This window comes from Chironomus tepperi, unplaced genomic scaffold, assembly GCF_022539635.2.
Source record: "Chironomus tepperi strain 1889 unplaced genomic scaffold, CSIRO-AGI_Ctep_v1 contig_34, whole genome shotgun sequence".
Lineage (NCBI taxonomy): Eukaryota > Metazoa > Arthropoda > Insecta > Diptera > Chironomidae > Chironomus > Chironomus tepperi.
In genome coordinates, this window is record NW_027226156.1 from 852,737 (window position 1) to 869,611 (window position 16,875).

A 16,875-nucleotide genomic window follows, 5' to 3' on the forward strand; every position below is an offset into this window, starting at 1 on the left:
AATTAGACAACCTGATTGCAGACACATACAACAACAAACCATTAAGACCCAAACAAAACGACGAAAAAAATCCAATGTCGCGCGAATTAATTATCATAAAAATCATATTAACTGATTTATTTGTGCCGGTCATAGCCATATGACTAACAAGAAACGTAAGAAGAAGCGGCATTTTTACGGAAAAAAATTTCAAGGTTGGAGAATCTCAATTTTTGGAATATTTGATTCCGCAGTGGTCATCTTTGACGTCATGTAAATATTTTATATTGTTGTTAATGTAGCAGGTATTCATGCAGAATGATTAGAACTTTATGGGAATTATCAGTTGTAATTTTGTGTACGTCAGCTAAGGCAGTAACAAGTATTGACTGACGAACACAGAAAATTGGAGATATCTTCAAAAACCAGCGACGTCATAGTTTGGAGGATTCTGTTTCATGACTAAGAATAGCTTGAGAATCAGCACTTCAACAGTTCAATAAGAAGTAAATGCTTTATAAGCGATGCTTCAATATTCAATCAAGCTTCAACGAATGCTTCAAATTGAAGACTCAAAAGCAATGCTTTAAACTGAAGTAGAACTTCTACAGCAACGCTTTTATTGGAAGCTAAGCTTCAAAATCAACGCTCTAAATTGAACTCAAACTTCATGCAACGCTTTGAATTGAAGCCTATAAAAGCAACGCATTCAATTTGAGTCAAACTTCAAAAACAACGCTTTAAATTAAAGTCTAACCTCAAAAAATGACAAAAAGTTTCTTTCAAGTTCAGCAATATAAATCAATCGCAATCCACCAACAAAGTTGCAAATAATCAAAGCTAAACTCCAACTTTTTCCATCGATTCATACCCAACAATTCCCATTGAAATCTGCAAAATAATAATCAAATATCCACAAGCATTTCATGCTCTTTACAACTGTAGCATCAAGAAAACAAAACGAAAAAAAATCGAGCAATGCTTAATAATAACAAAAATAATGAAAATAATTTCATACATCATTACAATACGAAATGAAATTCGTGACTAAACATAACAATTTATTTAACTTTCATTCTCATATCTTACATGCATGTGTTATGTACCATATGAAGGTATAACATCGTGAATTCTATTATTATTATTTGTATCATGTGAAAGGTATGAATATGAATTGTGAATAAGAACAGACACAGTTAGAAAATTTTCGAAATTCTATGAACATGATAGAGGATACATGAGAGATTGTATGACTGAATATGACTATGCATTTATTAATAATCACGAAATGTGGATGAATATGAATATTTGTGTAAATGAGGAAGAAATGAGGTGATGGAATTAGAGCATAGGGATGGACAATGAGAGGATTTTTGGTAGTTTTTTTGTGGTTTTACAGGTAATTTTGAGGTTATGTGCTGACTTAAGAGACCTTATTTGACTGAATGATACCTTTTGTATGGTATGGTAGGGTACGACTACCTATGAGACATTATAGGCAGTCTCATGATGTCCTATTCAACTTATTGATGCCATATTCCACCTTAAAACGTCAATTTTGACTTTGTGACATCAAATTCATCCTAACAATGTAGCCACACTTCCAAAAATTCTCCAAAACTCCAAATCACCATCCCTTGTACTCCCAAAACTAAACAATAATTAAATTCTTCCACAGAATTTCGTGTATCTTCAAAAATATGCGCGCATTTCTTATCTCAAAAAAATATTTTCCCTCATCTCATAACTCCCCACCGTCAGTTCCAATGTCTTACATAACAGACATAAGAAAAATTTTCCATGTAAAAATAGAAGAAAAATCAATAAAAAAAGTTCATTTAAATTGTGTGTTGGGTTGAGGGGTCGCATAATGATAATAATGTGAAAATTACTTTATTATCTCCTCGAGGCAATCTTTGTGAGCATCTTAGTCTCTTTTGTGTGTCTTCTGGTTCACAATGAGAATTAACAGCGAATGTGGACGGAGGAGAGAAACTCGTGTGTCATTTGGAAATGGAAAACGTGATTAATGTGAAATTAATAAAAAGTAAGCGAAACTAAGATTAAGAATTGGAATCTAATGGGATGGCATTATGAACTTCCAGGTGGAAGTTCTCATGAACCTTACTCTCTTTTGACAATTTTGTAAACTTTTTTTTTACCAACTTTGACAATTTCAATTCAAAAATAACTCAGCACGGAAGTTCATGACCCCATCCCCACCCACCAGCATCACATCCATAGAACAAAAACATCTTACAATTATTAATTTACATAAAATAAATTTCTTTCAATTCTTTTTAACATCTACAAAGTTTATTGTTCACATTTGAGTGTCTGTTGGTCTCGATTCTCATTTCATATTTAATAATCGTGCCAAATCTCATGCATGACATGAACTATGTTCAATATTTCCATCTCACTTCCTCATTTCTAGCTCCTCATATGTGAATTTTATGCTCTATTGTGATACAATTTGCATGTTTTTTGAGTCCAACAATGAGATGAATGAAGAAGGAGTTGACCAGGGTTGGATGGACTGTCATGGTTGGTCCCGTATCCCACAACTGCCCATTACACATAAGGTCTGAAAAGAAGGCACAGAAAAGTGTGTAGAACTGATGATATCACACACGACTTTTATTATTTCATAATTTTCAATCCACAATCAGCTTAAGACTTATAAATCCACAAAGCAACACAACAATAAGACCTTTAAGTTTCAATGCTTATGCTGCTTTGTGTGCCAAAAGAGTGCCGTAGATGATTAATTGGATAAATTTTATTATTATTAATAACATACATGAAATTCATAAACAGGCACAGCAACAACAACAACAACAACATTCATGTATCAAATTTTTTTGCCATTTCGATCGTGTAGTCATTTTTTTCATCCTCATTGTGCCTGTATTCAGTACAAGTCAGTCGAGAGATGCTGAGGAACAACAACAGTAACAATATATTATTGTATCTAAAACACATAAAATAATGGAAATAATGAAAAAAAGTTCGAGAGATGAATAAAAATGCGATAAAAGCTGAGTAAAAGAGAGCAGAATTGGAAGATGTGTGAGGAGTTGGGAGGTAATGTGTGGGTTGAGGAGCTGAATTTTTGGATAATCTGAATTTTCAAAACTTTGAAAAAAATCCCAAAAATTCATTCAAAAATTGTCAGCCCGTCTCACCAAACTCCACCCTCTAACTCCTTAATCCATATAAAATGCAAGCATCACATCCCATGAATCTAAGGTAAAAGACAAAGAAGTAGAGAATGCAAGCAATGAGGCATTGGATGCACATGAACATGAACATGGCAAATTTGTTGTTTGTGAATTAATAATGTGTTAATCGAAAGTCAACGAACGCCTTTTGTGTGGCTGTTTCTGTGGCTGTGGCACATGAAAAAAGAAGAAAATCTCGATTTAAGCAAAAAATTCTCATTTTTATAGCTCGAGGAATTAAATGTTAAATGTTCTCGCACATTAAATTCATAAGCATATTATGATGATTTTTATGGCTCATCTGATGATGATTTTTGAAGCACTTCTCGTGGATTTTTTTCCTTTTTTATTTCACTTAGCATTTGAGGAAATCCAAATAAAAATTTGCTTCGCTTCTTGTGCAATTTGTGCTGTACATTTGCAAATTGCAATATGATCTGCAGTTAATGGATGAGACGTGCTAGGAATATTAAGAACTATTTTATTTTGAGGTTATGTTCGTATGGGAACTGATTTCATAAATATATGTCCACCTGACCTACAACACAGCACAACAGTGACCTTCAAGGTAATTTTCTTCTTCCACTTTCGACCTCGAAACACTCAAAAAATACACAAAAAGCATTTTAATTACGTCTGTCTGTAAAACTAGTCAGTTCCTTTCCGATAATCAAATTTAATTGTGCCCCAATTTTCAGTTTCTCTTTTCCTTGTTCCTTTCGTCCCGTCCCGTAAGTTTGAGTGTCTATCGGAAGCATTCCTGGCACAATTTCACATCTGTTTGCGAATTTAAATGCAAAAAATGTTTATGGATGATTGGCTGCACATATGCACATATTGTACAAATGTTGCGACTAGACAGCCCAACCAGTCAACCATTTAACACTCAATTAATGAAATAGAATCGACCTTTTTGACCTCGAAACTCAATTTAACCTCAACATTGACCTCGAATAGAAAACTCTGCTTGCAGGAATTGCAAGCAATTAGTGTCTATAAAATTGTAAAATTCAAGCCTGAGTCAAAGCAACAAATAGAAAATGCACAAAATGTCAATCATGTAGCATTGGAACATCTTCATGCATCTTTGAGTTCCTCACACGAATAATAGGCAACAAAAAGAAGAAGAATCAGAGCAGCAACATGAAGACAATGACAGGAAGATTGGACTTTGATGTGCACATGGAAAAAGAAATCTTTTAAAGTCAATTGGAAATCGGAATTGGAATTAAATTCAATGATAGACACACAAAATGAGGCACAAGAGACACGCGAGTGAAATTTCTTTTATTTTTCTTTGTAATTTTGCTGGAATTGGATGTGATTTTTTATTGCTATTTTGTTGCAGAATGAGAGAGATTTTAAGATTTTGTATGATCAATGGACTTGATTTGTTGGGTAATTGGTGCTATTTTTGGACTTGATCTGAAAGGCAATCTGATTTGAGAGTAATAAAGGTCATTGTACGGATGTGAAGAAAAGGACTTAACAATCCGAACTGGTAGAAGGAGTCGAAGAATAGAGATTGCATTGGACGTTCTCTCTGTACTGCAATGGACCCAAGTTAGTCTCAACCAAGGAAGTAAGTACAGTAAAAATTATCAAAGTTGACAAATAAAATTGGACAAGCTGCCAATAATTCGGTCAGAGTTTCCAGATTGTTATCAAATTTCTTATCATTCTTATCATTTTTATCATTCAGTTTAAATTTCCCGCGTAGTTCAAAATTACTGAATCTAAAGTATAACATTTGATAATCACATAACATAACATGTGTTATATTTTATACCTTTTTGAATTATCACGTAGTACTTTCATTACTCACTGATTTCGATTAATTCCGTCGAGAAATTAGTCAGTTTATTATTTTTATTTGCGCTGTTCAGTTGCAACATAAACGGAGTGATTTAAGTATATTTTGGCAGAAATTAGATCAGAGATTGATAATACCTATAATACCTTCCAATTTGGACCGAATATTAAGTTTTTTGTTGGTTTGTAAGTACATATTATATCTAATTGTACTAACTTTTCCATATAACTCCCTTGATAGATAAGTAACATATAACAAGTTGTTTCTTCAAGTATATCCAGAATCCTAATAGTACCCCACTCCCTCACCCTCCCTACCACCCTTCTTACAAGAAATAATTAAAAAATCTATAAATATCATCAACTAATTCACAGTCACGCATTTTCATCATGACCACACCTCGTACTGTATTACTCATCATTAATTGCGCGATAATTTTCACAACAATCTGCGCTGCCTCAAGTCAACAACAAGATAATTTTGATAATCAAGTCTGTTCAGCATGTTTCCAGCAACTTCAAATTAAGGCTAATGATGAATACATTAAGCAGGACAAGAAGCAAAATGACAAAAAGAATGTAAAGTCCAATGAAGTGTCAAGAAGCTTAATTCTTTTCTCAATTTTTGAGCTAATTTGGGGAATGTTTAAGCCAGTTGCTGAGATTGAGCCAGCAATTATTGAATATTCCAAATATATTACAACAAAAAAGGTTAATGTGACAATAAATATAGACAAAAAGGAAAGGGATAAGGACAAAAAGGACAAGCGACCACCAAAGGAGGAGCCAGAAGACTGCATACCTACTGATCTGCTACTCAACCTTTCTTGCGAAGAATTAGAAGCAATTCAACAGAAAGTCAGAAATGCAAGGCCAATTCCAGAGAAAGTTAAGGACATGATCGTAGATTTAATAAAAGAATTGCCAGAAATTACAGCAGATGTTAAGTACTCAACTGAAGAATCGAGTCCTATTAAGACCTTGCTAATGTTTCCAGTAAAGGTTGTCATGCTTCCGTTTAGAATAGTCGGTGCTATTTTAGGCTTCATTGGGTCAACATTGATGTTGTATGATGAAATTATTAGACGTATATTTGTTAGTCTCGGCCACATAATTGTAGAGCTATTTGAACTGCTTAAGTATTTGTTCTTACTGGCGGTTCTTGTTCTCGGACCTATCATTTGTGGTGTAATGTGCTTTGGTGAAATACAAAAATTTACAGCCGAAATGAACAGACGTTCAAGACCATGCAATAGTTTGTGATTTTACAGTGGTGGACAACCTTTATGCTCAGGCACACAAGTTGGTTTTTTGGTAGCTGAAACTTACAAAATCATTTGAATAAAAACCAAAAATATTTTTTTTAAATTTTTTTTATTCACTTACAATTAAAATTGATTTTTTACTGGACCTTTACTGATCCTGTCGTCCCATGTGTCACCATGTGTTTCTTCAAGTACTCATTCTGCATGAACTCCTTGCCACAATTTTTACATTGATGAAGCTTCTTTAATCCATGTAGATGCTCATGTCGTCTCAAGTTACTCTGCGTTGCGAATGGTCTTTGGCAGACATTGCATTGGTGTCCGTTGTATGAGGAACTGATGTCTTTTTTGATTCTTCGTTGTCTTTTTTGTCCCATCACCTTTGCTAAGCCACTTTGGTGCTGTGTTGATGATTTGGGAACTTCAAGCTTATTGACTGTGAAGCCTGCATCCGCTGATATGACAATCTCGTAGAGTGGCTGTTCATCTTCTTGGTCAATTGAGATGATGTCGTCTGGGATGATTTCGATGTAATCAGATCCTAATTCAGGTGTGAATGAGTCAAGTATGTCTTCTGCTTCGATGTTAAATTTAGGTTCTGCTGACTTTGTTGCAGGCTTCCTGAATGCCATGTCCATTAATGTGAGTTGTTTCATGTTGTTCTGCTTCCTTGTTGGTGAATCTGCTTTGACTTCCTGCTCTGATGATGTTTCTGTGTTGAGTTTTGACAAAATTTTGACGGAATTTTCAATTGATGTCTTTGTGACACTTGGTGATGATAGCATTGGAGCTGCTTCTGTTAGTTGTTGTACTAAACTAGGCTCAGCATGTCTGAAAACTTGCTCGAAACTTCCTCCAACTCCTGTATTGACAAATTCTTCCAATATTTGGATTTTTCGTCCAGAATTCATCCTGTTTTGGTCAGCTACGATGTTCCTTGAATCCCGTGTTTTATTTAAGAAGATGTCTCGTCTTTGTCCAACATTTGAAGCTTTGGGCTGATAGAATTGTTGTTGGATGCTGCTGTAGTTCTGTGTCTGAACTGTATTATAGACAGACTCTTGCACTTGTGGATGTCCATTCATTCTAGCTTCCATTCTTTGATGTTTCTGTGTCTTATAATGACGAGTCAACGATGTCATTGCTGTGAAGTCTTTTTGGCAGAGTGTGCATATAAATGATCCTGAATATTGGTTCTGATACTGAGTCCTGTTTGGAATCTGATGTTTAGTCGTCTTTGGTACTTGATACTGAGTCGTGTGAGGAATCTGGTGTTGAATCGTCTTAAGAACTTGATACTGAGTCATTTGTGGAATTTGTTGTTCCTGTCCTAAATCTGTGGTTCCAAGTTCCTTTTCCAATAGCTCATCGAACATCGGAATTCCTTCAGTTAATTTAAACAGTTCCGAGAGGGCATCTTCATCATCAAAGATCTTCTCAGTGTCAGCAAAATCCTCGATATCCATGTCCAAATCATTTTCAATTTCAGATGCTGTAAGTGTTGAATTGAAGCTACTGTCGCAAGCTTCGTCGTCATTGGAGTTAATGATTTGTTGGAATTCTGGAGATAGTTTCAAGTTCTGTTCGAACTCGGTTAAGTTGGTGATGAAGTCGTCCTGGTTTTGTGGACTTTGGTTGAAGTCGATGACACTTTTTTGAATTTGACTGAAGATACCGGTGGATGTGGTGTTGATATCGGTCAGTTGTTCAATTTCGGCTGTGATTTGATCCATTTTGAGAATTGTTGAATTCTTTGGTTTATTTTCTAAATATTTTTAAACTTTTTGAGATGTTTGTTGTTTTGTAGCTGGAGAGTTAATGATAACAAGGACCAAATTGGGAAACTATTTATATGCTGAACAGGACAAAACAGGTCAATTTTGACCAAAACAATCTCAATATTTGTTTTGGTCGTAAATTTCGAAACTTTGGGAAGTAAACAATCTGTGATTTGAGATTTTTGACCGAAACTTATTCAAAAAATATTCGAATTCCTCCCGAAAAAATCGTTATCAATTCTTTAAATACTCCAAAAACTTTCATCCATACCACAGCAATATCCCTCGACTTGTTGCATCCTCACCCTTCTTAAAATCTCCCATCACCAAAAAAATTGCCATCGGACACGAGCGAAAGGCGATTGTAAGTAGAAAAATCATCTCCGTCCCCTTCAATTTTTAAACATCTTTTTATCCCTAAATTGTGACATTAACCTTATTACATGCTGCACTGCTGACCCTTCCTTACAAGTAAATCTCAATTTTTATTTATTATTACCATGACAACTTTATTTTCATGCGTTTTGTCGATTAAATGAGATTTTGATTGTTATTAAGGGTTTGAGTGTGTCCGACATGAGTTTGGTCAACTTTTGAAGGACTTTTGTTGATTTTTTCAATTTATTTGTTGTTGAATTTTATTGTTGTTAAGGTAAATAGTCGAGATGAATTTAATTTGAATTAAATTGTATATTTTTATTATGCATCAGGGGATTTGTGAAAGGGGTCAGTGGATTAGGATTGTTAATACTTAATGTAGGTCAGTTGTGTGATGTTTAGTGGACTGTGGAATTTTGAGTGTTGATTTATGAAGTCAATTTTAAGTTCTTAGAGATGTCAAACTATGAACTTTCAGGTGTGTCTATCTATGAACTTTCGGGGGTGTCAAGTTATGAATTTTCAGGAATATCAAACTATGAACTTTGAAGGATGTCAAACTATGAATTTTCAGGGGTGTCAAGCTATGGACATTCAAGGTTGTCAAACTATGAACTTTCAGCAGTGTCAAACTATGATTATTAATAAAAAACTCAATTCCGTCGGCAATAAGTTCAAGCATCAATCCTTTGAAGCCATAACCATTCAGCACCTTCCCATACATCCCACACAGCACATTCATCATTATGAATCCCATAGCAAAGCAAAAACAAATAAAAAGCAGAAATTCTAAGCCAACGAAAATTCAAAACCCTCGAATTAGCTCCACCAAAATTACATTTTATTTCAATTTTATTTCCATAAAAGAATCACATTCTAAATATATAAAAAAAGATTTCCTCACGTAACATACAAATGTGAAAAAGTGGGCGTGGCACGTGCAAAAATGAAACTTTTCAATGCGAAAGCACACGCGAAAAATTATTTCCTTTTTTATTATTATGCGAGATGATTTTTTTGGTACTTTTTGTGAAAGGCTGAATGACGTCAATGAGGTGTTTTGTGTAATGAGAATATCATTATGATACAAAATTGCTGAATAATTGAAGGTAAAAATAAATATTTTAAGGTAAATTGCTAAATCATCTTTGAGGTGATTAAGGTGGGTAGAATAAGAGATTTTTTGGGGAAATCGATAAAGTTTTTCTTGCAAATTTTATTTTAATTAATTGTACAAAAATATCAAAAAAGAAAATTTGAGGTTATGTTTGGTCCTTAACAGAAGCTACTGTCTCTTTTACATAATTCAACATACCATCCAACCTGGAATTGACTATGGTCTGGTAAACTCTTGACATACTCATCACCAGCCTCAGCAAGGAACTCTTTTGATGGCGGGAACAACCTCTTAAATCCACCAACATTCTGCTGCTCTGTATAGGCCAATACAGTCTCATAAAATTGATTCTGATTCATGCATCTCATACAGTATGCACATTTTCCACCACAGGCACCTTCACATTCATAAATACAAAATTCAGGCATGACATTTCTTGAATTTGCATGAACAACCATCATCTCAAGATCGACTGTTTCTAAGATGAAGTCCTTTTTGACATATGGTGTAGCAACACCGATGATTTGGAAGACATTGTATAGAAGATTCTCGTAAACTGCACGGAATCTAGTGTACTTTCCATTTGCTGAAATGTCAGGGTTGGCGTTAATGTTGATAATGTGTGGATTAAGTGATTCATCGATGATAAACTCGAAGGAATAGAGCTCGAAGTACATGTACTTCATTTCTTGGATCTTTTCATGCTTAAATTGTAAAAAAATTGGAATTATTGACGGTTGTGGGATTCTAAGTAAGCTTATGTCAAGGAAGGACTCTTAAATGATTTAATATAGCTCTGTGTGGCTCAATTTACACTCGAATGGCTCCAACTTACCTCAAATGACACAGCCTAACCTCAAATTACTGAACCTAACCTCAAATGACACATCCTAACCTCAAATGACCAAGCCTAACCTCAAATGACACAGCCTAACCTCAAATGACTCAACCTAACCTTAAATGACCCAGCCTAACCTCAAATGTCTCAACCTAACCTCAAATGACTCATCCTAATCTCAAAGCACCCACCATATCCCCAAATAACTCAATACTCACCAACTCTAAGAACGATCTCTCCTTAGACACAACAGTTGTTCTTATAGCATCCTCAATGTTCTTCCAGAATTTATCAACACTCTTGTTCTGCTTAGTCAAGAATCCATTCATAGCATCACGGAATGTATAGGCATTCAAAAAGTATTCTCTAGTTCCAAGGAAATCCAATGGTGCTTGGTGTGAGTCACTGACCACAAAGGTGTCTTCATCACTAAAGTCTTGATGATCGTAGTTCTCAGGACAGAATCTTGGTACGACATTCTTAGGGAAGTAGTAAAGACGGAGTGGATTGACGGACGTGATGAGAACAAAGACTGAAAGTTCAAAGAGCTTGCCGTCAAACAATAGTGGATTCTCGACAAGTTCTTGGACGAAAAAGTCTTCATCGGATGTAAAGTTCATCTTCTTGACATTCTTAACGTAACTGACTCCACCGCTGGTCTTTGATTTCTTCAAAAACTTCTTCTTTGGATGTTCTTTTGCATAATTTTTGAGCTCCTCGCTGTCTACAAATCCCTTCGGGACGTATGGTGAATCGGTGTGGGTTGCCAAGTAGCTCTTTGATGACAAGTACTTACTCCATGGGAAATGATTAAACTTTTGATGATATTTTAATTCCTTCCAATTCATTGCGATTGTCTTCTTCGTACTCCAAATTAAATTCCATCCTTCATGATTGTTTTCCTCCTTTAATGATCCATTGTGTCTTTCTAATCCACAGCGGTCAAGCACAGCAGCTACTGTTGATAGCTCCTCATCCACTTTATCACCAATAAGCCAATATTTTGGACTGTCGTAAGATTTCTTCTTCTTTTCGCCTGTTGCAATTTTTTCTGACGTGTCTTCTTTCTTCTCGGCATTTTTATTGACAACTTGAACTTCTATTTTTGGCCGTTCCTCTGGTTTTGGACATATTTCGTAATTATCTACTGCATATTTAAGGATTTCTTCATGCTTAACAGCTATGAAGACTGCAGTCGCTAGAACAAGAAGGGTCAATACCTTCGAACAGAATCCCATGTGGATAGAACTTTAAATTGAGTCTAGTCGATTGAAATATTGGAAGTAAACTGAAGCAATTGCTAATGAAATATCTTATCAGGAATTCTTGTAATCTGTGATAAGATAAGGTTGCTATAAGGGGGTATTGAGTTAGATTGGTGATAAATGCCAAGGATGCAGCACCTGTATTTTGGGTAATAAATATTTTGAAATTATGTAATCTTGCTTATCATAAGTAGCTTAATTGATAAATATTGAGGTGATATGGATTATTTTTGTTTATTCTTTTATGTTTGACATATTTCAAGGAACATATGGACATGTATGTATGACTGAGATACATTCTTAGTTGCACAGGTGCATATAAAGAGACACAGAGACCTACAGAGATACAAAAACCTAAAGAGACACAGAGACACAGAGACACAGAGACACAGAGACACAGAGACACAGAGACACAGAGACACAGAGACACAGAGACACAGAGACACAGAGACACAGAGACACAGAGACACAGAGACACAGAGACACAGAGACACAGAGACACAGAGACACAAAGACACAGAGCCACGGAGACACAGAGACCTACAGTAACGCATAGACCTACATAGACATACATGACAATCCATATCCATCAATAATCCAACCAAAGTTCCTTCATTTCATTCCAAAATCCAGCAAAATGACAAACTACAAAACAACTTTGATCAAAAACTTTTCAACAAAATTAATTCGATTCAAAAACTTTTCATTTTTTTCTTCAGTAGCTTTTCAATTCCTTTTTTTTTTACTTTTTCGAACTCAAACAAATGAAAATCAATTTGTTCAATACAAGAAGCAGAAACTTGTCTGCAATCAAGAAATTGATTTCAACTTCAGAACCAATTTGCTTTCGTCTTTTTTTGTTTGTCATGATTTTTTTTTTGCGCTCTTTTAAATTTTTTTATTCCTTAATGTTGTCTTGGAGGATATTTTGAGGGGGTTTGTGAGGATGTGACGACTTTTGGGTAGCATATTAGAGTCATTTGGCATGTTCGAGTCATTAGATTGACAGAATTTTGTCGAATATTATGAGCATTTATTCAAAAGTTGTGAGGTCAGTGACAAGTGACAGGTGACAGTTCCTGGCAGTACTATATACCCATACACAGTACTCTAAACCCATACTTAGTACTTTATACACATACATTAAGAATTCTTAACCTTCTTAGATTTCAGAGCCCCAAACTAATGCTAAATAGTTAGTAACCTTATCCATAAACCACAAACTATCAATACATCATGCGACATCACAGACACATCAATCCCACATTAAAGAAAACGAAAAGAAATCAACTTGAATTTTTGATGAGAATGCAGATTTTCTTGTTCAATGTTTAATGGGTTTTTGTGTTGAAAGATTTGCAGTCAGGAGTACTTTTGTTGATTTTTGTCAATGATTTTAAGGAGATGTAAATGATGGTGATGGTGTGTATGCTAGGATTGATGAAAATGGGAGGGAATTTATAGGTTACATATATGTTGGTTGTGGTAATATTGGATTATAAGAGAATCATGTAGGAATAGAGGGTGTCATCAGGTTCTGTGATGTTCAATCAAGTCAGTTGGGTCCAAAAATGCAGAAATATCACTAAAAATGGATATTTTGATCCCAATGACTTGAATTTCCAGAGAACTTGATGGTTTTGCTAAAATCCTTCAGTTAAGGAGTATAATATTCAAAATTACACTTAGTCAAGCTACAAACAACCTCAAAAGTTCCAATCCTACTTAAAATACGTCTCAAATTCATCATAAAATCCCAGCAAATCCATCTCAAGGACACCGACGTCTTTTCAATATTAATATTAAAAAATATTTTTGTCGTCAAATTCTTTCCTCTCATTATTTTTTCATCATCTTTTGTTGCCTTCTTTTGTTCTGCATTTTACTTCCATTTCTTAATTTAAAGAACAGAAAAAAAAAGTTCAGCATAAAAAATATTTTAAAGACGTTGTGGCTGTGGAGATGACTGAGAAATTGGGAGGCAAAAAGACAGCAACAACAGCATAAAAATAGTTAAGAATGCCAAGTGGTTTGAGGGAAAAGTCATTAGTGGATTTATGCTGCACACAAACACACTCGTAAGTTCCTTCGTCTTTGACTTCTTTTTTACTTTCGTTGTTGCTGCATTAAGAAAATGAAAATAAATTTTTTTAATGACGCTGAGAAAATTTTTCAGTTTTTTTCTCATTTTACTCATCTTCATCAACATTGAGTTCCTTTTTGTTTGTTGTGCCTTGGAACTCTCAGATCGTCCATTATCCATGAACATGAAATGATGCTTCACAACCCTCAATTTCTTCTTCTTTTTTACTTCTTTCTCATTATTGATATTATTATTTTTATTATTCAAAGGAAACTTTGCTTTGGTGCTTTGTCTTGGTGGACAAGGGATAGACACCTTGAGTCAAAAGTTGTCTATCCAATTTTTAGCTCAAATCGGTCAGTTTATGACAAATTATGTCAATTTTCTGTTTAAATCCGACAATCTCCTACAATTCAATGACTCAAAGTACCCAAAACTGTCCATCCCTTGACTTTAATTTCCCTTACCCCAACCATCATTGTTTTATATCCCAGGACATGAAGGGTATTTCTTCTCATTTTCTTGCTTTAATGTTTCTTATTTTTCATGTCTTTGCTCTGTTTTGTAACACAAAATAATACACAGCATCAGCAGTGCCAGTAATGGTGATAGTAGAGCATGTGCGTGTTCATATAGCATTCATCGTCCCCTAATTATGCACGAAGGATTTTTTTTTCCTTATTTTTTTACTCAAAAAAAATTTACGACACAAAAAAAAGTTAAAAAATAAAGGAAGGGAAGCTGAGGCGATGGAAAATCACCCTCGAGTCACTTTGTTGTGTGTGCATGCAAAGGAGATTTTTTTATGTACTTTAATGATTTTGAATATCTCGCGGACTGATGTGGATGTGCTGAATGGAAGGGAAATGAGATGAAAATGTTGGAAAGTTTATTAAGAAAAATGAGGAAAATTTTATTGATTTTTATACTTTTTAAGGATGAAGTTGGACAGCATTTAGTGAATACTGCTGAGAACTTGAGGACAGCCATGCAATATTGCAGTAAATACCTAAAAAGCCAAGTAAATTGTCCCAAATTCCGACGGATATTCATCAAAATACTCAAAAATGTGCATTCAAAAAACAATTCCTTACAGCAAATCCTCCCCATATCCATCACCATCCACAAAAAAACACAACAAGATACCAAAAAAAGATGAAATTTTCCAACAATCCGCGCTTTATTTTCCATTCAAATCCATTAATTTTCATTTTCTTCTCGCTCAAAAACTTTCTCTTTTTAATGCCAATCTTCATCCTCAATCCAGCAGCCTCGACTCATTCCACGTCCACTTCCATCCATTTATTCACCATCACCATAGTCATCATAGTCATCATCTTAGTAAGGCAAGAAAGAAAGAAAAAAAAGCAGCACATAAATGAATGAAAATATGAAGCAACGCACAGGACATTAAGAGTAGGATGAGGAGGGTAGGAGATGGGGGAGGGGGGACGAGAGGGTGAAATGAATTTAAATAAAGAAAATTTACTTTTTTTTGTGTATTTGTGAGTCGAGAAGGGAAGAAAAGGAAGGAATAAGATGCTCAATGGAATGAAGTGAACTCACCCGTGAATAAATTAAAAGACATAAAGACGATGTGGACTGGGTAGGGATGTGGATGGGCAGAAAAATCTATAAAAATGAGGATGAAATTTTTTGAGGTGTTTTTTATTTTTTTTCGTACCAAAAAAATTCACATCCAACAAACTTTTATTTTCCATGTGGTTGCAGAACGTCTGATTAAGATTTTCATATATTTTCCTCTATTTCCTTTCATTTCCACAAATTATTAATGAGGAAAAAAACTCTTTTTGCAGTTCTCAGACTTAATTACCTTTTTTTTTGCTATTGCTGCTTATGCTCCTTTTGCTGATTCTGATGGATTTTATAATATTTATTTTATTTAATGAGATGAAAATTGTGAGGAAAAATTGTTTATTGAGAAAATTCTTATTTTTTATTTATTTTTATGCTGCACAGGTTTCAAGGTGGTTGGGGGTGTGCTGGATATGAGGATGGAAAATTCACATAAAAAATTGAAATAAAAATTCATAAAAATTATTGAAAAATTCCACTTGGAAGTCGCCAAGCGACGGTTACTGAGCTTATTTTGGGTATTTTTTTATTAAAAAATTTGATTTTTATTAAGTTTTAATCCACAAATCAAGAATCATCCCTAAATGATGGCAATTTACATCTTCAGAACTGTTCACCAACAGGCTTAATTGTCAATTGCGTCACATTGACATTATATGGTGTACTAAGCATGTAAATCACACCTTCCGAGATATTTTCAGGCTCAAGGCATGGTCTTGTGTCATAAAATGTGTCAGCATCCTTTCGACCACTTGCATGACCAATATTTGTCCTAACAATACCCGGACTAACATTTGCGACTCTTATCTTATCATTACTGCCGACAATCAGCTCTTGACGAATTATCTCAGTTAATGCACGAACAGCATATTTTGTTGCTGGATAAATTGACGATGTATTTGGAAATTTTATCATGTTGTCGTAAATTGAGCCTACATTGATGATCATCCCAAAGTCATCAGCAACTTGCATGAGTCTAAAGGCTTCCCTTGTTAGATGGACAAGTCCAGTGAAGTTGATGTTGATGACTTCATTAAGTCTTTCGGTTCTATCATCACTTGGATCTAGAATGTCTTCATAGAATGACACTCCAGCGTTGTTGACTAGGATGTGAACTTTTTGGAATTTTTCTTCAATCCACTTGAATGCTGCTTTCATAGAATTTATGTCACTGACGTCACATTTGCAGGAATAAATTTTTCCAGGTTCTGAGCTCATTTCCGTTGCGATTTCATCGATTTTCTCAGCCCGACGAGCTAATCCAATGACAATTACACCATTTTTAGCTAGATCTTTGATTATTGCAGCTCCAATTCCTGATGAGGCTCCGGTTACTACTGCGATCTTACCAACCCACTTGTCCATGGCTGTAAATGATGATCCAAGTTCCACAAAATGATCTAAACGAGACAAAATTCAACAAATGACTGAGCACAAAGTTCTAAACTTTATCAAACTCTTCGTTTTTGTTATACAGCCTTATCAGTCAATTGGCTAAAAGTGCAGATAAGGAACTGTTCAGACAAAACAATGACTTGAA

At 34.8% G+C, this 16,875-nt stretch overlaps 4 protein-coding genes across 4 annotated transcripts; 1 reads left to right on the forward strand and 3 right to left on the reverse strand.

Annotated features, from left to right (window-relative positions):
- Positions 1–5,018: 5,018 nt before the first annotated feature.
- On the forward strand, positions 5,019–6,383 carry LOC139097462 (uncharacterized). The gene is made up of 2 exons (XM_070649332.1): positions 5,019–5,201; positions 5,391–6,383. Exon 2 carries the CDS (start codon positions 5,406–5,408, stop codon positions 6,276–6,278), a length of 873 nt encoding a protein of 290 aa, XP_070505433.1. The 5' UTR covers positions 5,019–5,201; positions 5,391–5,405; the 3' UTR covers positions 6,279–6,383.
- Positions 6,384–6,402: 19 nt separating this feature from the next.
- Positions 6,403–8,013, reverse strand: LOC139097792 (uncharacterized). Its single transcript, XM_070649759.1, has one exon. The coding sequence runs from the start codon at positions 8,011–8,013 to the stop codon at positions 6,418–6,420; it is 1,596 nt and encodes a 531-aa protein (XP_070505860.1). The 3' UTR covers positions 6,403–6,417.
- Positions 8,014–9,261: 1,248 nt separating this feature from the next.
- LOC139097368 (probable tubulin polyglutamylase ttll-15) lies at positions 9,262–11,664 on the reverse strand. The gene is made up of 2 exons (XM_070649181.1): positions 10,610–11,664; positions 9,262–10,257 (listed from the first exon to the last, which is right to left on the reverse strand). Exons 1-2 carry the CDS (start codon positions 11,627–11,629, stop codon positions 9,712–9,714), a joined length of 1,566 nt encoding a protein of 521 aa, XP_070505282.1. The 5' UTR covers positions 11,630–11,664; the 3' UTR covers positions 9,262–9,711.
- A 4,133-nt stretch (positions 11,665–15,797) lies between these two features.
- Positions 15,798–16,757, reverse strand: LOC139097492 (farnesol dehydrogenase-like). Its single transcript, XM_070649365.1, has one exon. It carries the CDS (start codon positions 16,698–16,700, stop codon positions 15,939–15,941), a length of 762 nt encoding a protein of 253 aa, XP_070505466.1. The 5' UTR covers positions 16,701–16,757; the 3' UTR covers positions 15,798–15,938.
- Positions 16,758–16,875: the final 118 nt, after the last annotated feature.

Excerpts from the sequence above, each read along its gene's own strand:
- LOC139097792 (XM_070649759.1), bottom strand. The coding sequence starts at position 8,013 with ATGGATCAAATCACAGCCGAAATTGAACAACTGACCGATATCAACACC.
- LOC139097462 (XM_070649332.1), top strand. The coding sequence starts at position 5,406 with ATGACCACACCTCGTACTGTATTACTCATCATTAATTGCGCGATAATT.
- LOC139097492 (XM_070649365.1), bottom strand. The coding sequence starts at position 16,700 with ATGGACAAGTGGGTTGGTAAGATCGCAGTAGTAACCGGAGCCTCATCA.
- LOC139097368 (XM_070649181.1), bottom strand. The coding sequence starts at position 11,629 with ATGGGATTCTGTTCGAAGGTATTGACCCTTCTTGTTCTAGCGACTGCA. Across the intron at positions 10,258-10,609 it reads AGAGATCGTTCTTAGAGTTG|CATGAAAAGATCCAAGAAAT; the intron begins GTGAGTATTGAG and ends TTACAATTTAAG.